The sequence below is a fragment of the Mauremys reevesii genome, linkage group 9 (genome assembly GCF_016161935.1).
Source record: "Mauremys reevesii isolate NIE-2019 linkage group 9, ASM1616193v1, whole genome shotgun sequence".
NCBI classification, from domain to species: domain Eukaryota; kingdom Metazoa; phylum Chordata; order Testudines; family Geoemydidae; genus Mauremys; species Mauremys reevesii.
The window spans coordinates 64817549-64842401 of record NC_052631.1 but is presented as its reverse complement, the minus strand read 5'-3'; the positions used below and the strand labels follow the sequence as shown (position 1 = coordinate 64842401).

The 24853-nt window shown below is 50.3% G+C and overlaps 1 protein-coding gene across 2 annotated transcripts in view; it reads left to right on the top strand.

Annotated features, from left to right (window-relative positions):
• CNGA2 (cyclic nucleotide gated channel subunit alpha 2) overlaps positions 1–8326 on the top strand; it is a 34560-nt gene extending 26234 nt beyond the window's left edge. For both annotated transcript variants that reach the window (XM_039488854.1, XM_039488853.1), the window contains 3 exons: positions 4280–4387; positions 5469–5575; positions 6673–8326. In XM_039488854.1, the coding sequence (XP_039344788.1) occupies positions 4280–4387; positions 5469–5575; positions 6673–8096 (1639 nt within the window). In that variant the 3' untranslated portion in view covers positions 8097–8326. The remainder of the gene's footprint in view (positions 1–4279; positions 4388–5468; positions 5576–6672) is intronic.
• Positions 8327–24853: the final 16527 nt, after the last annotated feature.

The window sequence follows — 24853 nt, the reverse complement described above, 5'->3', positions numbered from 1 at the left end:
CCGGGTTGGGGTATAAGGAGTGCAGCGCTGGTGACACCAGCGCTGCTCAGCAGGTGTGGACACTCACCAGCGCTTTACCTGTCCTCCAGGGAATAAGGAGCTATCCCAGAATTCCTGTTCAGCCACTCTGCACATCAGTTTGCACTCTACTGCTCTTGCCTCAGGTGACCCGCCCTTTAAATGCCCGGAAATTTAAAAATCTCCTTCCTGTTTGCTGCAGCCAGGTGTGGAGTGCAATCAGTTAATCAGTTACAGGTTACAGGTAACCATGCCTCCGCATGGAGCACAGGTGAATTGCAGGACCTCATCAGTGTTTGGGGTGAGGCGTCTGTTCAGGCACAGCTGCGCTCCGGCCGTAGGAATTACGATATCTTTGAGCAGATAGCAAGGGACATGCTGGATAGGGGCCATCAACGGGACGCACTACAATGCAGGGTGAAAGTTAAAGAGCTGCGGAGTGCCTATTACAAAGCCCGAGGGAATCGCAGATCCGGATCCGCCCCACGACCTGCCGTTTTTACTTGGAGATGGACAACATACTTGGGGTGACCCACTGCCAATCCCAGGGTAACGATGGACACTTCTGAGCAGGCTGGGGTACAGGAGGAGGAGGAGGCTGCAGGGGGGGGAGAGGAAACCGCGAGTGAAGCTCCTGGGATGGGGGAAGAAACCGCAGATTCCCTGGAGGCATGCAGCCAGGAGCTCTTCTCAAGCCAGGAGGAAAGTACCCAATCGCAGCAGCAGCCAGCAGTTGCAGAAGGACAAGCAGAGGAGCGGTGTACGTAAGCGGCTTTTATTTTCTGGGTGGAAATGTTTCTGGAGAGGAAGGGGTTATGGATGCATGCATGGCAGCGTCTAGATGTGGAATAGCCCGTTGATGTGGTCTATCACGTCGCGGTAATCTGCTTCAGTTATCTCAGCAAAAGCTTCATCCAGAGCGTGGGCAATATGCCTGCGCAGGTTTATAGGCAGAGCCACTGTGTCCCTTGTCCCAGTGACGGTGACGCGTCCGCGCCACTCTTCGGCCAGGGGGGGGGGGACCATTTCTGAACACAGGCACGCCGCATAGGGTCCCGGGCGGAATCCACATTGCTCTAAAAGAGCCCCCCGCTGTTCCCTAGTGACTGAAACATCTTCCAGGATTAAGTCCTGTGAAAAATGTTGGGAGACTCTTTAGTGAAGAGATAGTGAGATAAGATCACCCCTGCATCTGCATCTTCACTCAACCCCTCTAGCACTCCAGATTACCCGAAGCAACCAGCTCCCCTCTCACTCAAGCCCCACTCCTCACTCACCATTTCGTGGCTTCTGTTGTGTTTTCCTTTTGGGATAAAGAATGCAAGTGAGAACTTGCAAGTGAGAACTCCTCAGTGTAACAATTCATGTCTGGAGATAGTGGATACAATGCTGCCCGTGTTAAATGTTGTCATTTCTGTGTGTACAGTGACCTTGACTGGACTGCCCAGATGTTCAACATCACAGAGGCTTCAAAATTTGAGAAAAATCCCGAAAGAGCAAAGAGGACATGCTGAAAACTGTTCTTCAGCACTCTGCTACAGAGAGAAAAGAATTGAAGGAGTGGCGAGAAAGAAAGCAGGACCAGAGAAATGCAGTGGCCAAGAGGAAAAGCACGGAGCGGCTGCTAAGCATCCTGGAGCGCCAAGCGGAGTCTATAGAGTCACTCGTTGCCATGCAAGCAGAGCACTACCGTGCTACTCCCCACCCGCCCGTCCTTTGTGCCTTGTGCCCCAATGTCAGCTCAACCACCTTTCCCCAGCATACATGCTCTTACCACCCCCAGCTGCCGACAACACCTGTACGTTCCACACCCACCCCAGAAAACTAACACCACCCTTACCCTCTGCATACAACCCCATCACCATGCAGTATATGCACCCTGAAGTGCAGGATTCATTAAACAGCAATCCAGACATGGCATATGCAAACTTGTGACTGTACAGTTCACCAACCCACACCCTTGCCCTCTTGTGTTAATGAAATGTTGTGTGTCTGTCTGTCTGTCAAGGAAGTTTAAAACTTTTCAATAAAACAATTCTTGGCTTTGAAAACAGTCTTTATTATAGCAGATAGTGAAAGACACCTTAGCCCAGTAAAGAAAGAGGCACTGCAAATCATATTATTATTATGGATAATAGAATAACAGTGTAAGCAGTGCAATTCACTCCCATGCAAGGCAGCAAACATTACTGTTGGCTTTCAGCCTCAAATTCTTCCCTCAAGGCATCCCTAATCCTTGAAGCCCTGTGCTGGGCCTCTCTATTAGCCCTGCTCTCTGGCTGTGCATATTCAGCCTCCAGGACTTGAACCTCGGTGGTCCATGCCTCACTGAATGTTTCACCCTTCCCTTCACAAATATTATGGAGGGTACAGCAAGCGCTTATAACCGGGGGATGCTGCTTTCCACCAAGTCTAGCTTCCCATACAAACATCTCCAGCGAGCCTTTAAACGCCCAAAAGCACACTCCACAGTCATTCTGCACCGGCTCAGCCTGTAGTTGAACCGGTCCTTGCTCCTGTCAAGCTTCCCTGTATAGGGTTTCATGAGCCAAGGCAGTAACGGGCAGTAACTGGTCTAAAAGGATCACAGTGGGCATTTCAACATCCCATACTGTGATCTTCCTGTATGGGAAAAAAGTCCCTGCCTGCATCTTCCTGAACAGGCCACTGTTCCGAAGATGCGTGCATCATGCACCTTTCCAGGCCAGCCTGTGTAAATGTCAATGAAACGCCCGCGTGATCCACAAGCGCCTGGAGAACCATAGAGAAATACCCCTTACGATTAACGTGCTCTGATGCCAGGTGGGGGCCAGAATAGGAATATGCGTCCCATCTATCGCCCCTCCACAGTTAGAAACCCATTTGTGCAAAGCCATCCACAATGTCCTGCACGCTCCCGAGTCACGGTCTTTCTTAGCAGTATTCGATTAATTGCATTGCAAACTTGCATCAAAACGATTCCCACGGTCGACTTTCCCACACCAAACTGGTTCCCGACCGACCGGTAGCTGTCTGGATTTGCCATCTTCCAGATTGCAATAGCCACCCGCTTTTCCACCGTCAGGGCAGCTCTCAATCTTGTGTCCTTGCGCGCAGAGTGGGGCGAGCTCAGCACACAGTCCCATGAAAGTGGCTTTTCTCATACGAAAGTTCTGCAGCCACTGCTCGTCATCCCAGACTTCCATGACGATGTGATCCCACCACTCAGTGCTTGTTTCCCGAGCCCAAAGCGGCGTTCAACGGTGCTGAGCATTTCCGTGAATGCCGCAAGCACTCTAGTGTCACACGGCAGACAAATCCATATTGATATCATCGTCGGACTCCTCACTGTCACTTTGGAGCTGAAGGAATAGCTCGACTGCCAAACGTGTTGTGCTGGTGACACTCATCAGCAGAGTCCTCAGCAGATCGGGCTCCATTTGCCACAGAAATCGCGATTCACAGAGAGTAACAGAAAGACACTCACAATGGCGCCAAACGCTGCCGGAATGAATGCTGGGATGTGAAGCGATGCACCACGGGGCGCTGGCAAACAGGAAGCGGAATGACCCGCACACTTCCTTCCCCTTCCCACAATACTCAGCGCCAAAACGGCGCCAAAACGGGACGAGGTGTTCTGTGGGATAGCTGCCCACAATGCACCTCTCAATACAGCGCTGGAAAGTGCTGCAAGTGTGGCCACACTGCAGCGCTGGTAGCTGTCAGTGTGGCCACACTCCAGCGCTGGCCCTTACACAGCTGCATGAGCAGCGCTGTAACTCCCAGCGCTGCAACTTGTAAGTGTAGCCAAGCCCTTAGTGTGGTGCCTTGTATGCTCCTAAACTGCATGGACATGCATTTCACTCTGCCCTAATCAATACTAGAGTTATAAACTATCTCAGAGCTGCATCTATTATACTGACACATACTGTCCCAACAGTCTATATGAGAGAGCATGTTGTCTAGTGATGGCAACAGCAGCTTGGAAATCAAATTCCTGATTCTGCCACTGACTTGCTGCATGACCTTGGGCAAATCAGTTAGCTGCTCTGTGCCTCAGTTTCCCCATCTGTAAATTGAGTGAGCTCATTTTTTACCGACTGCAAAGGGGTGTTGGGTGGGGGATGGTTAACTGAGCAACCTTGGCAGGTGCTTAGTGCTTTTTAGATGGAAGGGGCTCAGTGCCCGATATGATAATTAAACCAAGCTGTAATTGATGCTGCTTGTGCTGTTAACCACATTCAGTCTCTGATGCCCTAGTTGCCTTGGTTTCTATTTTCAGGAAGAAATGGGAGCTCTTTGTGGTGGATCCTGCTGAAGACTGGTATTACCACTGGCTGCTTGTCATTGCAGTGCCCGTCCTTTACAACTGGTGTTTACTTGTGGCAAGGTGAGTAGGGAGCATTCCAGGGCAACTCTGTTCTGTAACCCTTCCACCACCTTAGATGCCATCTCTGAGACCAGCATCGGCCAGCTGAAAACTGGCTTATGTCTTGCATTGTTAGTTTCTGAGGCTGCTTGTCACTGGGTGGCTGGCCCATTCAAAGGGAGAGAGGGCTCGGCTCACCTGTGATACAGCTGATTTGCCTCCTAGCGCAGAGAGGATGAATTAGATCATGTGAGAGGTGGTCATGTGTCTAAATTGGAGGTGTGGTGGGGGGAAGCAGTGGCCAGTAGACAGCTGGGGGGCAGTGACTGCAGAGTGAAGTTGCAGGAAGAGTGTCTCCTGCAGTGGTCCCTCTGGGAGGGAGTTGTGGCTGTGTAGAAAACGCTGGTTGGAAGTTTTGCTTTCCTTTTGGGGAGGTGGGCAAAGAAAGCAGGCCAGGCCTTGCATCTCGTCCAGTGGCTCTGAGAGCAGTAAGAGACGGTACCGTGGGGAGGTGGGGTTGTGCCGGGAGTAAGGCCGGGGTGGAAGTCTTCTTGGGTTCATTTTTCAACTTTATGCTAACAAGCCAGACCCCCAGAAAGGCAGCTGTTGGATTTGTGAATGTCTTGGATATATCTGAGGAGTCCAAGGAGGGAAACTGAGGCAGACCAACCCTGGCCATGAGGGGGCAGAGGGGAAGTGCTTGATCTTGTTGCATCAATGGCAAACCCCCACATTTTATGTTGTCATGGCTCTGGAAAGGCAGAGCCACTCCCAGCTAGGTTGGCTGTATGTGCTGGGTTGGTAACAACCGAGTGTGGGGTGGTAGAGCAGCATTATGCTGTTGCGTGTGGGAGGCAGTTTCCGGAGCATTACTGCTTAGCTTAGTGGAGGGCAGATGTCCCAGACATGATGGACTTAATTTCCGAGGAGCGAGGGAACGGCTGGCAACTGTCGGAGATCAGCCCTGGCGCCCACCGGGACACCACTGCCTGTAGGAACCCAGTATCCACCTTTGTTCAGTATAGGTGATGGGGGGTGAGTTGGTTTCAATATCTTGATAACACCCCCTCCCCCCAATTACTGCTGTGTGCTTCTCCTGCAGAGCCTGTTTCAGTGACCTCCAGAGGGACTACTGGATCCACTGGCTGGTGCTGGACTATGTCTCGGATGGTATCTACGTCGCCGATATTGTCATTCGGCTGCGCACAGGTGAGCAGAAGAGGCAGCCTAGCCTGGGAAGGGTTTGTTTTAATGTCATTACCCGAGATTTGATATAAGCTGTGAGGGGCTGGCCTGATCTGGGGCTCCTTTAGGAGGAGTGGCTTAATCCAATGTTCTCAACAAGGGGTACATGTACCCCGTGGAAAACCTCTGCGTACCCCCAAGGGTACATCAACTCATCTAGATATTTGCCTAGTTTTACAACCGGCTACATACAAAGCACTAGCAAAGTCAGTGCAAACTAAAATTTCATACAGACAATGACTTGTTTATACTGCTCTATACACTGAAATGTAAGTACAATATTTATATTCCAATTGATTTATTTTATAATTCTATGGTAAAAATAAACCAGTCAGCAATTGTTCAGTACTAGTGTGCTGTGACACTTTTGTATTTTGATGTCTGATTTTTTGTAAGCAAGTCGTTTTAAAGTGAGATGAAGTTGGGGATGCACAAGGCAAATCCGACTCCTGAAAGGGGTACAGTAGTCTGGAAGGTTGAGAGCTACTGGCTTAATCCATACCTTGGTGTTAGCTGGCAGGAAACGGCCTCTGGAGAAAGACTCTCATTAAAAGCTCTGTAAAATAGACTAAGTTTCAAAATGAAAGATTCATCATCCACAGCTTTTAACTTCACCTATGAATAATTGTACAAAAGTACCCACATGACCATTAGTATTCGGGCACAGCTTTAGGTCTGTGTCTCTGGTTTGGTATCTGTTAAGTTAATGAGTAATCTAAATGGAAAAACGGTAGAATTTAATGTTCCCAGAACGTAGCTGGCTGCTTTGCAATTTCTCTCTGTCACTGAAGAGCTCTGATTTAATTCACTATATGCAGGGCAGAAACATCAGTATGTCCTCCTATCTCTGTGTCATCAGAGTAAATCCCTAAGTAATACCTTTTTGTGGCTTTTTCCAGATGAAGTGCTTGAGGGCTGGCAAAGGCTTGTAGACTGAGCAGATCAGGTGGAATTAGAAATATTTTAATTACTATATGTGTATGTTGGTTGAATGCAACCCCAAATCCAGGAGAACAAACATACCTGAGCCAGGATAATTCTTCCCCTTGTTTTTCTGGTAGGTTTTTTGGAACAGGGTCTGCTGGTCAGGGACCCAAAGAAGTTACGGGATAACTACATCACCACCTTACAATTCAAGCTGGACGTCCTCTCCATCTTGCCAACAGACTTGGCCTACCTTGCAGTGGGATTACATCAGCCTGAACTACGCTTCAACCGGCTGCTGCACTTCTCCCGCATGTTTGAGTTCTTCGACCGGACCGAGACCAGAACCAGCTACCCAAATATCTTCAGGATCAGCAACTTGGTTCTCTACATCCTGATAATCATCCATTGGAACGCCTGTATTTACTATGCCATCTCCAAGGCCATTGGGTTTGGGACAGACACCTGGGTGTACCCCAATATCACCGACCCTGAGTATGGCTATCTCGCCAGAGAATATGTCTACTGCCTCTACTGGTCCACTCTGACCCTGACCACCATTGGGGAGACCCCGCCCCCGGAGCGCGATGAGGAGTACCTCTTTGTCATTGTCGACTTCCTCATTGGTGTCCTGATCTTCGCCACCATCGTGGGGAATGTGGGCTCCATGATCTCCAACATGAATGCCACCAGGGCAGAGTTCCAGGCCAAGATAGATGCCATCAAGCACTACATGCAATTCCGCAAGGTCAGCAAGCACATGGAGGCCAAAGTTATCAAGTGGTTCGACTACCTGTGGACCAACAAGAAGGCTGTGGATGAGCGTGAGGTTCTCAAGAACCTCCCTGACAAGCTGAGGGCGGAGATTGCCATCAACGTCCACCTGGAGACTTTGAAGAAAGTGAGAATCTTCCAGGACTGTGAGGCTGGTCTGCTGGTGGAGCTAGTGCTGAAGCTTCGACCACAGGTTTTCAGCCCAGGAGATTACATTTGCCGGAAGGGGGACATTGGCAAGGAGATGTACATAATCAAGGAAGGAAAGCTGGCTGTGGTGGCAGACGATGGTGTGACTCAGTATGCTTTACTCACCTCAGGAAGCTGCTTTGGCGAGATCAGCATCCTCAACATCAAAGGGAGCAAAATGGGCAACCGGCGCACGGCCAACATCCGAAGCCTTGGCTACTCCGATCTCTTCTGCCTGTCGAAGGATGACTTGATGGAAGCAGTGACCGAGTACCCTGATGCCAAGCGGGTCCTGGAGGAGCGTGGCCGGGAGATCCTGATCAAGGAAGGGCTTCTGGATGAGTCTGCAGCTGCAGAGAGCTCGGAAGGGAAGGACACTGAGCAGAAGCTGGAGAGGCTGGAGTCCCACCTGAACATGCTGCACACCCGTTTTGCCCGGCTCCTGACTGAGTACAATGCTGCCCAGCTGAAGCTCAAACAGCGCATCACTGCCTTGGAGTCCAGGGTAAAGCAGTACAACCAAGAGGAATTCTTCTCAGACAGCTCAGACAGCTCCTTGGAGGATGAAGAAGTAGCTAAATTCAAAGGACAAGAGTGAGGGCCACAGATGTTAGCTCTGGCTGTGTGTGCACGGTGTTGAAATGGTATTTCCAGGAATGCATTGCTCCCACTGCCTTATATGAGACGTATCTCGAACCCATAGAAGTGCTGCTGCTGCCTTGGATGGCTGGGAACTGAGTAGAGAGCAGTCAGGTGACTCCAGTAGCTCTCACTCAGGTTTCTCTCTCTCTCCTTGTTGCCTTTATCCAAGACCTCACAGATCAGTAAAAGCACAAGACTGACTTCTGCTGCTAACATTTCCTTCAAGCTCCTGCAGGGAGCCTGCTGGCCTCTTTCTGGCCTTAGAGACCGGGACTCCATTAACTCAGTGCCTTGCACCTGGGAGTCAGTGAGGACTTCTGGGCCCTGGCATTGCCTAGGTGGGGGTGCATAGGCATTGATGTAGTCAGAGATCTTCACTTCTTCTTCTCCCTTTTTTTGATGGGGCTGGTGAGGAGGATGCCCTTTATCATCTCATGGGAATGCTGGTCCTTCTAAACCGCAAGAGAGAAACTGAAGCATAAACCAGATGCTCATTAATGTATTTTGGTATTTGCTTTTATAACACACACACACACACACACACACACACACACACACACACACACACACACACACACACACACACACACACACACACACACACACGTAAATACTACTTTTCCAGTGTCTGAGTCCATCTGTTCAAGAGACTAAATCCTGATGGGGGAGGGGGGAAATCCAGCCCAAGCCTTGTCTGTCTGCAAATGGAATGTCTTCTGGTTCAGCGTAGCCCTGTAGATCAGACTCACTATAGCCCTGAACAGGAGATGATGGTGGGGATAGGAGAAACCTATTCCCTACCTTACCAGGCTGTATTTTCCTGTATGAACATCTTACTTAATAGGCAGAAACTCTTTTGTGTGTATTTAGCACTTGGCTCATGAGGTTGAGTAGTAATTTTCCTGGATGCATTTTACTAGATCATGCTTTCCTGGAGAATGGCTTTTTGCTAGGCATTCTGTTCCCGAACCACTGGCTACAGTGGCAGCTTGAATTTTACTTGGGCTGGAGAAGCCTCTGGTGACATTAGCAGTGTGCTTGGGTCTGACAGCACCTGTTCCTTTAGGTGCAAAAATAAGAAACTCTCTCTGCTCTCTAATCATGACTGGATGCACCAGGGATGCATGTTCTAAAGACACAAAGCTGTGGCAAGACCCAACTACCTGCCTTTTGTTTACAGTGGGTAACTCATAAGCTGTTAGCAGAGCCCATGTATTTTTCTACATGATGTTCCCCTTTCCAAGCAGCAGTAGGTGTCAGGGCTTTGCAGATCCATTTGGAGGAGGAATTGGTGACCTAGGATCAGGGGATGAAATGTTGGCCCCCTTGAGGTCTATGGCAAAACACCTGTTGACTTCACTGGGGCTGGGATTTCACCCCTTGGGTATTCTTGGTGTAACTGTTTGTAACCAAGGAAACAGCTAGTAAATAAACAGCAGCCAGGCAACTCCCTCTTGCAGCAACCTCACCTCTGCTCTGTCCACAAGAAGCAGCTTTGCATGGCCTCTGCCTCTCTTAAAATGCTGCTTAAAATGCCATTCCCTCTTCTGCCTCAGCTCCTGAGCTTCAGCTGGGAAATCCCCTAATCCAAGCGCCTCACCTGGGACTACATGGCCTTCAACGGTGAGCCTAGGCACCAACCCTGCCTAGGGGAAGCTGCTTTGTGATACAAAGGAACCTCTGAAAGGTTTCTCTGCCCACCAGCGAGTGCTTTAGCCCCTATCCTCCCTGTAATGACCTGTGTGGGTGTGATAGCAGTTTCATTCCCATTGCTTATATACCAATGACTCTTACCATGCAGGATGGGCCATCTGCACCCTGTATGTTTACAAACTAAGCATTCTGGGAGCTGGAGCCCCCAAAGGATCCTGTAACATCACTGTACTTGCAGAACCAAGGTACACGGGGTGTGTGGACTGCCATCCCACTGCTCTGAACTAGCTAATGCCCGAGCACTGTAGTCATAGTAAGCCTGTAATGTCCCTGCTTGCAGAAACTGGGCATCCTGGAGAGGGAGAGGGAGAGTGAGTGAGTGGACAGTTTCCCAAAGCCACAGCAAAGGATACTTACCTGTACCCCTGTGTTACCGATCTCTGAGAAAACCCCCTGGGGAAACATGATCTGTTAACATGGCCCATTCGCTTTCTCTGCGACATAGAGGATGTGCTTCTTTCACAGGACTTGCATAGTTTTGCTTCCTGTTGTATCTCAGTGAGCCAAATTCATCCCCCCATTGAAGCTAATGGAATTTTATGCCAGGGTTGGATCTGGCCTATAACACAATGAGGTTAATAGGATTTGAAAAATATATCAGGCCCCTGGAGGTGACGGAGCCATCTTTCCTGCTGCTGCAGCCCCGATGACCCCGACTTCAGCTCCTTCACATAAGAAGATGCAGTTCATCTCACTTGTTTATTGTTTTTATTGTTGCCATGCTAGTCAGGGTCACTCTCCCTTCCCATAGTGGACATTTAGCATGGGGGGGCTGCACAGACCCATTAGAGTAGAAGTGGTGATTAGAGATGTGTACACGCCTCCTGGTGACCCCACTGCACACTTGCAGATCAGAAGCCTTATTTTTCAGGGCAAGTGGAGAGGTTTCCAACCCCAAATGGTTAATATCTTGTCAATTTCCATCAAATTAATGTAAACTCAGGACTAGTCCGGCCCCTCCCTGCAGTTGAATTTCTCTATGAAAAGCTGCAGTTGCTGGTAGGAAAGGTCACATTTCACCCTGGATCCACTCTGTGGACAATTTTCAAACACTTGTGACACGACTAGTTTTCACGTGGGAGGTGAAAATGGGTCATTTTTTCACACCTCTGCACAACCATGCCCATCATGTCATTCCCTTGTGGTGGAGTGAGAACCAGGGGTGGCTCCAGGGCCCAGCACGCCAAGCGCGTGCTTGGGGCGGCAAGCCGCGGGGGGCACTCTGCCGGTCCCCGGGAGGGTGGCAGGCAGCCAGCCTTCGGCGGCATGCCTGTGGAGGGTCCTCTGGTCCCGCGGCTTCAGTGGAGCCGTGGGACCAGCGGACCCTCCGCAGGCACGCCTGCGGGAGGTCCACCGGAGCTGCGAGACCAGCGACCGGCAGAGCGCCCCCCGTGGCATGCTGCCGTGCTTGGGGCGGCGAAATGTCTAGAGCCGCCCCTGGTGAGAACTGTGTCTGTTTCCCTAGAATCCAGGCCCAGACTGAGCCAAAAGGCCTTACGAATCCTATGCCAGGTGGTAGAGCGGGATCAGGTGCGCCTAGTTAGCTTGGACACGAGCTTTGTCTTCACTCTATAAAATCAGACTCCCTTATTCCCGGTCCCTGCACCTTCACACCCTGGGAACTTAGTATGTGTATTACTCTAGCACCTACAGGCTCCTCATGAAACTGGGGCCCCATTGTGCTAGCTGCTCTACAAACACAGAATGAGAGTCTCTGCATGACATCTAACCTAACCAGACAAGACAGCTGGCGTGGGGAGGAGAAAGGAATCCTCATGCCTGTTTTCTGGATGGAGAACTGAAGCACCGAGAGATAAAGCAGTTCACACAGGGTGGCTGGGGCAGTCAGAAGCTGAATCCAAATCTTCGGAGCTCCAGCCCTGTGCTTTAACCACCAGGCCTGCCTTCCTCTGTCTTGGTGCTAGCTGCCTCAGCTTCTTTTTGGTCCTTTGTTGTACAGCAGCTTTGCTAGGGTCCTCCTGATGTGCTCAGATGTTATGGTGATGGATACACTGTAGGAGCCTAGATAGGGAGAATGTAGATTGGGCTCCTGTCATCCCCCTCAGGCTCACCCCAGCTGAGGCCTCACCCTTGGAAACTTCCCTAGAGGGCCTGGTATTTCCATTAACTCTGATCCTGCCCGGCTGCTGCTTTAGGCTTAAGGAAAGAATGGTGTAAATGAAGCCTTAACTTTCTTTTATTGCTGCTGCAGTTGGGCAAGGAGATGGAACAGAACTAGGTGGGAGCACAGGATGGGTTGGACCTCTCCTTGTACCCCCACATCTTTGTGCTCCTGTCTTAAGGGCAAACCACAATGAGCCCATAAGCCCCCAAAATAAAATGCCATGTGGCCTCCCCAGCCATGTGCACCTCTATGTCGTGTCACTGCAAACACAGGCAAACGTTAAGTCCACACCCCTCCCCTAGAAACAGCGATTCCCTGGCCAGTTTGGATGCTGTCACCGTGTGGATGCATGGAAAGAGCCACAAGAGGGTGCTGTGAACCACAGAACTGCACACACAGCTGGCTCCGTGACAGGGCAATGCTAAAATGGGGACAGACTGGAATAACGAGAGAGAAGTAGAATGTGGGTCATGGTTTCACCCCTGAGCTCTGGATCCCTCCACCCCACTCCGATAGCACCCTCAGGAAATTATCTGATTCCTTCTCCACCAGACAAGGAAGCTGTCCCAGCCGAGGGGCTAGAGATACACTGAGCCAGTCCCATGTTCTCATTGGAGATCTGAGGGTCCGAGCGGGAGTGGGTGGCAGAAATGAAGGGATGCAGCTTAAAGAAGGAGCATTTGCACAGACAGGCCACCGCTAGGGCAGAGGTTTCCTGGAGACTGGGGCAGGGAAGAGAGAGATTTACAGTCCTGAGCTGGCAGAGACACCGAGGGACCAATGATGGGGAGCAGAGAGATTCAGTTTCAAGGGGCCTAGCCCACAGCTAACTGACATATCAGCACTGGGACAGTGGCTGCAGGGAGCAGCTACAGCTGCAGTTAGTTCCAGGGACGCGAGCCCTGCAGCCCTGACAGGCCAGCGCTGGCAGCTGATAGCAGCTAATGGTGTATTTTGGCTTTTAGAAAAAGCAAACTTTAATCCAACATATGAATCCTCTGGGGAAGTCTGAAGCCTTTAGACAAATTACCTCAGAGGATGATGTTAAGAATTCTGAACAGATCCCGCCAGAAAATCACAGGGTGATGAACTGCTCGATGAGAATGTTAATGAAACAAACACCGGCTTTAGGGTTCTCCCGTGAGCAGGATGGAGGTGGGTTTACAGGGAAAGGAACAATGGCACCGATGCACTGTCAGGCACCCTCTTTCCTAGGAAAACAGGGACATGGAATCGGGGGAAGGGGATTTAGCAGCTTGGTTTGAAACGTACCTTGTCCCCTTTCGGTTTATTGTTGTTACTAATGGGGACTAGGAATAGATGAGCTGTGAGCTTTCAACACTGCTCTCTACAGTGCCTCCTGCTGGGAGAGGCTGGGACTGGAATAGCTCAGAGCTCCCCACAGTGCCTCCTGCTGGGAGAGGACGGGAATATTGGCTGAGAGTTCTCCATAGCCAAGGCTCCTAAACCACCCTTTACAGTGGCTCCTGCTGGGGAAGACTAGAACTAGAGCAGCTGTGAACTACCCCCATCTACTCTCTGGCATTCACCAAAGCACCTCCAGCCAGCAGTGATTAAGGTTATTGTTAAGGTTTCAGCACCCGCCTAGCCCCAGATACAGCCTGTCTATGAAAGGCCACGTCTTAGGCTGTAATATCGGTGTGTTGTTGATACTCTTCCTTCTGCACCTCTTCAGTGGGAGGTCATTTTTGATTAAATTCCTTTTCATTAGCACATGGAGCGCAGCGTCATTTAACAAGCCCCATCTCCACCCCTCAGGCAAGAGGACATTATACAATGTAATCCCTCAGTGTGGGCACATACTAGAACAGGGTTATTCTTCCTGAGAGAGTTAAGAAGAGGATGACAGCAAATATTTTGCCAGTTTGCCTTCAGGAAAAGAGATGGACAGGGAATGTGGATTTCCTTTGGGGTTAAGTGTAAATGAACAGCTTCATATTCTCTAGGGATGGGTGAGGCAGCGCAGGTAGAATAACTCACTGCTAATGATACTTTGTGTAGCTCTGTTGCCTTCCCACACACCGTCTCAACATTAATTCATTTAGCCTCACACCCTTCCCCACCCAAGGAGTAGCCCTGTCCTGCTCCTATGCACAGCCAGGGGAGTCTTGCTGTTGATGTCAGTGGAGGCTAGATTCGGGCCGGCGTGACCATTATTTCTATTGTACAGGTGGGAAACTGAGCCACAGAGAGGTTGTGACTTGCCTAAAGTCACCCAGATAGCCACTGTGATGAGGTGGCAGAGCAGGTTAAATTAGGTTAATTACCCTGATATGCCGCACCTGGGGGAGAGCCAGGGTTAGAAAGACTGACTGAAGTTAAAGCCCAGCTGAGAAGGAACAGGCAGGGCTGGTACAGAGCCAGGCAGTTGGGAGCAGAAAGGGGCTGCAGGGGAAGTAGTCTACAGCCACTACCTGGGACAAGGGAGGGGGGAGTTTGGGCTGGTAAACACAGTTGGGGGAGAGAGCCAGAAGATGTAGGAAGGAATCCAGGGAAAGAGGAATAGGGTCTGGGAACAAGCAGACCACAGTTGCTAGACACAGAGTCCCTGGGCTGGAACGTGGAGTAGAGGGCAGGCCTCTGTTCCCCTACCGGTCACTGGGGAAGTGGCACAGACTGGGCAATGGAGCAGAAGACTGAGACAGTTGTCTGATAGGGCTTTGCTGACATGGAAGGAAAGGACTATAGTCACTGGGCTGAAGGGCTGAGCCATGAAGAGAGATCACCCTGGGCCACAAAGAGAGAGAAGAAGGTGGTGTGTGTGAGTGGCAGAAGACGGCATTGGACCTGGAAGGAGATAATCCCCACAGCAGCCAGGAGGAGGTGCTCTAGTGGTGAGTGGAGCCCAGTGACAGAGCTGGGAATGGAACCTGGTTCCTGTGCTTTAACTCCAAGACTGATGGGGTGAGGATGCGGTTTTGATTTTCTGACTCCCAAGCCAGGTGTGGCTTAGAACTGGTTTCCAGTTAACCTAGTTCTCCCCTAGGCTTGTGGACAGGAAAGTTGGTGGTCTCAGAGGTAGGGTGCATATAAAAGATTCTGGGTTTGTTCCAGCTCCAGAATGGGCAAGGTGGAAGGTCTCAATCGGCAAACCCAAGCTCCAAACTGAGCTGATTTGGATGTAGGTTCTAATGAATTTGAATCACTGGTGTATGGGATTGGGGGAGGTTCTGGTTTTGGTCTATCTCTAGCATGAAACCAGACCTTTCACTGAATGTGGCTTGTCTCCCCAACCCCTGTTACGTATCGTTGTCATTCTCTACACTGTCTGGGGTGAGCAGATGACATTGGGCAAGGTTGTGGTGTTTCTGGCTTGCTGGGAAGTAGGGAGTGCTGGCTGTCTCTCCTCTGGCGTGAGTGCCAGCCTGCTCTTGCAGATGCAACAGATTCAGGCAGTTCGGAAGAGCTTCTGTCCTCTGCAGTGTACATCCTCACTGCATGTCATTGCTAACATCCTCTTCTCCTCCCCTACTCAGATAGTTTAGGAGGAGAGATGGACCTGAGTCAATGGGCAGGCTCCAATCTCGATTTATCTTCCTAGCTGGCCCTTACTTGCACAATGTGACCAACTAGATTTGAATTCCTTGAGCTGTGGGAAAGTTCAGATCGAGATCCAGACTTTGCAGCATGGGCTTATCTAAGCGCTGAAGGCTGCATCTGTAGAAGTATCCGTCCCCCTGTCCATCCCTTTCCCTTGCATCTGGCTGCCACTTGCACTATGTCCTCTGATAGTGAAGTTTTTGCTCCAATCAGTTACCTTGTGGCTTTGCAGGATCTCCCTTGGTGGCTTGTGAGGGCACCAGATTGCTAGGCAATTGCATCTAGGGGAGGCTTTGGAGGCTTGGCCAAAGAGGAGCTGGACTTTATTAGCTGTAAACCTGAACTGTTGTTCCCTTCTCCTCCTAAGGGAGCAGAGTTGGGTTTTCTAAAAAAAAGAAATAAAGGCTCTGACCTTATGCTGCTGTCAGTGCTGGTGCTGGATGGGGCCGTGATTCTGAAGAGGGGCCCCTGCACATGTGCTGAGGTACAGTGTGGGGAGGGAGTGAGGGAGCCCTTCTCCACTCCCTCATAGGTTATGAAGGAACCTAGATGGAGCCAGGAAAGGCCTAGTCCTGCTCCCATTGGAGGCAATGGCAAAATGCCTATTGGTGTCAGTCCGAGCAGGCCTGGGCCCTAAGATAGCCCTGGCAGCTGCTCGCTGTTCCCCCTGCCTGAACCTGCAGTGTGTATAGGAGCTCAACCCTGGCACAGAGTGCCCAGCTCCCTGCCCCTTCCCTCCCAGCCATGAGCTTGAAGCCAAGTGCTGCCCTCTTAATTCTCACCAGCAGTTCATTTCCTAGCCCCCCACATGAAGCCCTGGAGAAGAGCATTGCTGTGTGTGCCAGGCACGGTCAGCCGGTCTGAGGGCAGCTCACTGATTGGGGGGGTGGGTGTGACCAAGGTTAGGACCAAGTGCAGGGCAGCATTCATGTGTGTGCACATCCATGCCTCTGCGTATGTCAGTGTGTATGGCACAGTGTCTTTGTGCCAGTGTCAGAGTGCATGTGTCATTATTGTAGTGTGTGTACACTAGTGTCAGCAGGTTTATGCAATAGGCCTGTCTGTCAGGGGTGTCTCCTATTCCTCTGTGTGTGTATGCATGCATGCAAGTCTGGGTGTGTTGCTGTGCCTGTCTTCACATGTGTCCTTTGCAGCAGGCATGTATAACATGAAGATGGCATATGTGACTACTGTCCCACATTGGCTAATTCTGTATTTTGTGGTCCAAACCAGTGGCTAAGGGCTCTCACGACATGCTTGTAAGTGGGAATTAGAGCATCCATGTGAAGAAAGTCTGTAGAGTTCAGCCATGGGAAATGCCATTCAGACCCACAGCCTGGAGTGGGTGAGATGAGATGTTACATTGATAGGGTAAATTTACCTGCGATATAAATCAGCAACTTACCAAGGAGAAATTTCCTGCACAGGGCTGACACGTTATTGCAACGTTTTCATGCTTGCTGGGAGAAATGGCAAGAAAGGCGCATTGCTGCTAGCCTGGATTTGCAAGCCCCCTCAAAGCTTTCCTGAAGCAAACACTTGCTGTACAGGAATGGGCAGTTTCCTACAGCACCAGTAGTCACCCTTCTTCTGTGAAGTTCCTCTTTGCCCAGGGGAAGTTGGCATCCTGTTGATTGACTCAGATGCAGGCAGGAGGAGGGGCACAGAAGAATAGATTCTGGGCTGTGCTGCCAGAGAGACAGCCTGGGAAAGGGGTGGCAAAGATAGCTTTAAACAGTGTTTAGATCTCAGAGCGCTGTACAATGGAGGGCAGTATTGTTATTTCCACTTCATATGTGGGGAAACTGAGTCCTGGGGAAGGGCAGTTACTTGCTCAAGGCCACCCAGCAGGTAGCCAGAAATTGAAGCTGGGTATCTTGAATCCCATTCCAGTGCCCTACCCACTGGGAAACACTGCCTCTCTTGCTGCTGGCACGCCAGGGCAGAATCCCTCCCAGAACATTGCAGATCTAGGCCTGACCCTCAGAGGTGCTGAGCACCTGTGACTTCAGAGAGCTGCAGGCATTCAGGCCCTTTGTCCCATCATGATGTCTTGCTCTTGGGTCCGGCCATGGCAATGAGATGTGATGGTGCAGCCTCACCGGGTCTCATGGTGACTTCTCCAAGTCGTATGGCAATGACCTGCTCTGAGGGCACTAGGCAATCTTTACTCCCAGGGCATGGGACACTCCACCTGCTCCGTGGGACAATAACATTTGAAAGTAGCCCTGTTTAATTACACCAGGAAGGAGCAAATGGGGCTCACAGGACAGTTCTTCCAGAGTTCCAGCCAGGGATCTCTCTCTCTCTCTCTCTCTCTCTCTCTTGGAGTCTCTTCTTTTACATTCAAAATGTCAGGGGCACTTTCTAGTCATTTAAATAAACACAAGTCACAGGTTGGTTCCTTGCCCAGATCAAAGAGCGAGTTGTCATGACAACGGTGATGGGCAACAAGAGCATGGCACATGAAATGAGCCAGAGTGGCCCTCTGTTAGAACTTGGGGGGAGATGTCTCACTTCCCGAGAGAGAGAGGGAGGGAAAAGAGAGAATTGTTTGATTACAGAGGCTGGAAATATGGCCTGCGATTGTTCTCAACCCTCCAAATATCCTTATGGATGGAGAATCGTAGACACATCAGGCTGGAAGCACACCTAGACCACCCCGGCAGCTGTTCACTTAACTCGTTCTTACAGGGAGAGGGCACTTATCTGCTCAGCAGCAGCTGAATCCCAGGCTGCAATTCCGAATCCCAAGTGCGAATTCTCCCTTACTCCTGGCAGAGGAGGGGAGAAGGGTCTCTCTCTGCAGTGCCCCCTGTAACCCATATGGGATTGGCATTGGTGGCAACCTGCCCTTTCATAGCTGAAGGAAAGGGGTTTGGCTGGGGGTATGGCTAACCCCTTCTGAACACTGGCTTTGAAAAGGCATGCGATCTAGTTAATCCCAACCCACCAGGATTTGCTCATCTGCTGTGGGCCTGCTCCATGCTTGAGGGGGAGCTGAGCTGTCTCAGCGCACGGCATGCCAAGGAGCAGAAGTTGGTCAATCACATCAAGGCTGGATGTGGTGGGAGCTAAGAGAAGAAATGGAAAGTCCCTGTGGGCTAGACTGAACCTTGGACTGTATGAGCTGCTGCCAGAGTAGTTGAGCAGCATGGTGGATGAAATTCTGCCTGGAGCGGGTGGGTGGGTGGGATCAGAGTGCCTATAACTTCCCCTTGGTTAGGAGATCCTCATTGTGCTGCATTTCCTGGGAGGACTCGGAATTCAAGGCCTAGAACTTGGCCAGATTCCTCCAGGTTCAAGCATGATAGTGCCTGTGGATGCCATTTCATCAGAAGGTTTGGCATTGTAGGAGCAGAGTTGTGGGGCAAGGATATTCCCAGTTCCATCCTGAGATGTATGTTTTTATTTTACAGGCCTCTTTCCCTCTCTCGTTCCCCTCTGGGGTCCCACTCTATGTCCCTTCTCCTCCCTGTCCCAACCACCGTCCCTATCTCATGCCTTTCCCTAATGTTGTTCATAGAATCATAGAATATCAAGGTTGGAAGGGACCTCAAGAGGTCATCTAGTCCAACCCCCTGCTCAAAGCAGGACCAATCCCCAGACAGATTTTTGCCCCAGAACCCTAATGACCCTCTCAAGGATTGAACTCACAACCCTGGGTTTAGCAGGCCAGTGCTCAAACCACTGAGCTTATTTCAGTCTAAACCAGATTGTCTCCTGGAGCTGGAGATTGGAGAGAGTGAAGGGGATTGGGGGAGATACAGTGGAGGATTTAGGCTTATCCTTCCTGGAGCCAGATAAGGTCTGCAAAGAGAACTGAATTTGCCTGACTGCTTCGCTCCAAGGATTATCTGTATCTTTAGTAGGACCCTTGAGCTCAGTAATATTGTGATCTTGGTGACTGGGTGGCGGGGGGGGGGAGATTGCAAGAGGGGGTTGGGGTGGCACTCAGAGACAGACATGCCTGAGTTACAACATGGGTAATCCAGGGATCTGCAATGTCTGGTTGCCTGGGCAGAAGTGAGAGGGCCCGGTGCTGTCACCAGCCTTTCCGTTATCATTCTCGAAGGCTGGTTGAGCTCCCTGAAGTCACAAGAGCACTTTGCTCAGAAAGATCAGCTGATGCTCAGGGAGGCTGCCTGGCTGTGCTTGGGAGTGGTTATGGGTAGCAGCAATCTGGGCTGTGTAAAATCAGCCTGAAACTCGTGGGAATGTTGAAACGAAGTTCAGCTCATGTAAAAGACAGAGCACGGCAGAGCCTTTGCACCCCAAGCAGATAGCATTCCTGAGTGTGCCTCTGCCTACAAGATTACCAGCGCAGGGCTGGAGGCTTGAGTTTGGAGATGGCTCATAGAGGGGTCTAGACAGTGGGTTGCGTGTCCAAACCCAATCTTCAGCCTGGAGCATCAGCCATCGCTCCATGGTTATTCTGTGTCCCCTGTGAGTCCCTGCTTAGAGTGATCAGACAGCAAGTGTGAAAAATCGGGACAGGGAGTGGGGGGTAATAGGCACCTATATAAGACAAAGACCCAAATATCGGGACTGTCCCTATAAAATTGGGACATCTGGTCACCCTAGTCTCTGCTTGATCCTACTGCTCTGGACGAGCCTGCTCACAGCTCACTTACACCAACGTGATGAATTTTGCTGGCTGCTGCACAGTGCACGTGATCAAAGGAAGATTTCAGCAGACTTCAGTGGAGCTGGGAGCAAAAGGGACTGACCCGAGTTTCTAGTTTCAGTTGTTGGCTCCTTTCACAGCTCATGGGATAGCAGTTTGTAGGTTGTACAGGGCGAGAGGTGCAGGGTAACACGGTACAAGGGCGCAGCAGCTCCCTGCCTCATGGGCAGGTGTTTGAGTCTATTCATAGCGCTGTCAGTGGCGCAGAGCTGTCAAGCTGCTCTTCACTTTGTTTATCTCTTAATTAAGACAGAATGTTTTTGTTCCCATCCAGAAATGAGGAGTCAGCAGCTTCTCCTCTATCCAAGCAGAGCACAGGTGCTGTGACCAGACATAGGCAGTTTCATTTCACCCTCTGTAGAAAATAGCCTGTACAGCTGTTGAGCTCTTGCTGAATAATTGACTGGTGCATGCCTGTCTGTGTAGGAGTCAGATGATGACTTACCTTTGTGAGTTGCTCAGTTCTTCACAGATTCAAAGGCCAGAAGGGGCCATTGTGATCCTCCAGTCTAGTCTGACCTCCTGCACAGGCCAGGGAATTTTGCCCGGCAAATCCTGTATCAAGCCTAGCAACTTGTGGTTGAAATAGGGCATCTTGTTTAGAAAGACAGGATTTCTTATTTCAGGACTTTTGACATCCCGGGTGACTGTTCAACATATAAAAATAGGCGAGGTTCCATGGTATGCCAGGATATTTACAGAGTAAATGTCATAGAATTGCAGAGTTTATTTTTTTCAGTAAGGCAAGCGCCATACAGTGGTTCATTTATTAATCATGTGACTGCCCTGTACTGGCTGGATGTTTACAATACGGATACTCCCCTCCCCTCTACACACACACACTGGCAAGGAATCACAGAGGACCAGGGCACTTCTGAGTCTGGCACTGTCACTCAAATCACAGCCGTGGTATTTACAAGGAAGTCTGCTCTGTCCTTACTCAATAAGCATGGAGATTGGGTAGCTTTGAAAAACAAAGTTTGCTGAGGATCTAACTCCTGGCCAGCTGCACAGCTTTTGATTGCTGTGGATCAATATTTTTAATTAGCTGTTTCTCATTTCTTCTCTGCTGGGTTGAATAAGCAACTTTAAACCGAACATTTTGTTGTTAAATGTTACTGTGGGTCAGTTAAATGCAAACATTGTTACGTAACCTGGCTGAGGGCCACCTTTCTGCTGCTCAGTACAGTGCAAAGCTGCTGGAGGTGCTGTCGGCCATGCCATGGATATTGAACTGCATTTACTGTACCTCCACCGAGAGTGGTGTTAAAATACAGAGATGCTTGGGGTGCTGTCCTTTCTAATTGGGACATGCATCATCTTCCAAACATTCAGCATGGCCTTAGGGTGAGGCGCACTCCATCATCTAGTCATACTCCACCACCGGATCCCCCAGCATGCTGTAATGGATGACTCTGCTAGTGGCGATGGTATTCTATACTGGACATCTTTTCCCAATATCCAAAAGGTACCTGGAGGCTCGGGCTTATGCTTTGTGAAGATGAATTTAACCTCCTTTGAGTTTCCATCTCGGTGCTGATGGTGATGAGGGAGGTGGATAGGGGATGGATGGAACAGGAGGAGGTGTGGAGCAGCTCCTAACAACTGGAGGGGACTGTTTTTGTGTGGTGTGAGAGGAACGAGGTTCTGGTGGAACAAGGGTGAGAGGATGTGAGGACTGGAAAGGCAGCCAGGAGGAAGGGGCACATTTGGTGGAGTGGGGAGGCGAGTGTTGGGTGGAGGAGTAAGAATTTGGGATGGTGGTGGAGTGGGGCTAGCATGGGAAGAGGGGAAAGTGCTGGCAGGAGGGATAGGCTATGTGGAGTGGAGAGAGAGCTGCGCAGAGGAACTGGGATATAGGGTTGCAGTGGAGATGTGCTATTGGAGGGGGCCCAGAAAGAGAGAGAGGTCAGGCTAGAGGAGGAGCACTGGTGGTGGAGAGAGCTGGGGAGCACAAGAGAAAGCATCCCCAGTAGGCATGTGCCCCACTCCAGTGGTACATTTGGATGAGGTGGCTAATCTCATCCAAATTTTCATTGGACTGTTTGTCGGAACACAAAAAGCACCATGGCATTCAGCATAAATGTCAGGTGCTGCTTGTGGGGAGGGGAAGGCCAGAAGATAAGTAGTGCTACCTGTGAGAAATCAGATGCATTGTCAGACCTGTATGGAGACCCTGGAACTGCAGGGGGTTAGCATGTCAGAATTAAGCCATGACCCGTCTAAATCCAGTTGGGGGCTCCATGCTGCACATGAATTCTGTTCTTGTGTGTGGATCCCAGGGCCAGAATAGATGGGGAGGCTTCAGGTCAGGATTTAAGAACATTGGGCAAGCTGTGAGTGGGTCCACTAGAACTGCTTCCTTCTAGTCTCACTCTCAGCCTGTCAGAGAGGAAAGGCAGACTGAAACAGAGATGTTGCGAACTGGGGAACCAGTTTGCCCCCTTTGTTCGAGAGATGCCCTGATTCTGCAGCAGGAGAAAGGAAAAGAAAGGTGTCCAGGAGGCACAACTCCTATCTCTGCATCAGAGGCTGTGGATTGAAGATCCCCTGCCGCAGCGTCTGCACTACGCGCCAGCACATGTTCCAGCTCTCTGGCCCCCAGCAGCTCGCTGTCGGTTACAGGAGTGAAGGATGGCTTTATACCTCTTGGAGTTGATACAAACAATTAAGAATACTACTGACTGCCTGAGGTTAGCAAAACCTTTCCCCAGCGGCAGGTTATTGCAGAATCATCCTTTAGGAGGTTTGAAACCTTCATCTAATACTGAGTACAGTTGGAGACAGGCAACTTGGCTAGACAGAGCACAGGTGTGATCTGCTACGGCAGCTCCTAGCTTGCCAGGAGGACTCTGCCGTGATATCAATGACAGACCAGGATTAAAATGGTGTCAGCTCTGTTGTTTGACTCCACTCATCAGCTTTCTCTTGGCTCCAGAGCAGTTCCAGCCCAGTGTGGTTACTGACCAACCAGTGGGGCTTCAGGACTCGGGGAAGAGGCTGAAAAGCAGATGTGAGGCTGTGCAGAATGGATGGGGTAGTTCTGCACCCTCCAAACCATGTGTTAGGGAGGGATATGAGCCATTGATTCTCTTCTTGGGCAGCCCTGAATCTGCTGCAAATATCTGCCTTATCCTCACTAGTGCAAAGAGTAGGTAACCACAGGGTGGGATTGGCAGGTCTACAGCTGTTCAAACACCCATATGAGCCATCCACCGGGCACTATTAGGATGGACTGAACCCAGCACTCTTCAGTAAAAAGCTTGGTACTCTACTTCATGAGCCAACGGAGCATGTCCCCTAGCCAGTAGCTGTAGCAGACTTAACTTCTTATGCGGACCAGCCACTAGAGGAGAACATAGACCCACACTGTGATAGTGTGGGTAAGTCTGAAATTTCAGGGTCATCATGCCAGGGCAGGCAGCTCCTGAGAAGACAGAGGCAACCTTGGTGAATGAAGGAGCATGTGGGGTGCCAATCTTGGTCTGAGTGTGATCTTATCCAGGTGAATACCTTGGTCTCCTCCCTGCTCTCACTGGAGAGCTTGCCCACAATGGCTACTGAATCTGGCCAGTTTTTAACACATGGTATAGTAGCAAACTACCAATCACAATGCCAATGTGCTGAATAACTAGCAAAGCAGTATGGGGCCGCACCGATGACCACAGTCATCAGCAACATGATCTTGTGTCTCCCTTTTCCCTGCAGTTCCCAAGATCCCCATGGATCAGACAAAGGGCATGGACAGAAGAATAGAATGTAAGTGGTGAAAAACTTTCTTTGAATCCATCTGTCAACAGTACAAAGACTTCTTACAGAAATATGCACTTCTAATAAAGGGAGGCAAAGAAAACCTACTTCTCTTCTGTCATCACAGAAACATGGCCTGCAGGAGGGTTCTGCACAGTGAACTGGCTAATCAGTCAGTGCTGTGTGATCCAAACACAAGACCCAATCACCAGCTGCTGTGAAGAGCTCTCTCCCACTTCACAGATAAGATCAGCGGAATGTGTGGTGAGCTCTCTGAGACAGAACACTCGACACTGGGCCAGAGTGCACGAGACGTTCCACTACCCTGATGGAGTTCTGTCCGATCTTGCACAATAAGGTCTCTAGAAGCCTTGAGAGAGACTTGTTACCCCCTGCAAGATAGATATGTGCCCCTCCTGATAGGTGAAAGCCCAAGCAGAACAACTGCGCCCACTACTAATGGAGTTTAATGTCTCCTTCAAAGAAGTGATGCTTCAAACCCCATTGAAAAGTGCAAATGGTTAATGGCATCCTCAAAAAGCCAGCGGTGCTGAAGACCTCTCCTACTACTGACTGACTGGTTTCCAACCCCCTGTTACGAGGTCAAATCACGAAGGAAGTACTGAGAACCATACTCTGCCAGCAAGAGTTCTGCCAGTATCCCTGATGCTTTGCAACTGGGCTTTGGACCATGGCCCAGCAGGGAGACAGCTGGAGTCTTTAATGATGACTTCCTCATGGTGCTGGCCAAAGGCCATATGTCAAATGCTCAGAGTATTCAACTTCTGTCCAGCCTTCGATGGCATCGACTACAAGGTGCTGGTAAATCAACATAGCTGAAATAGAAGGAGCAGAACTACAATGCTAGCAGACACTT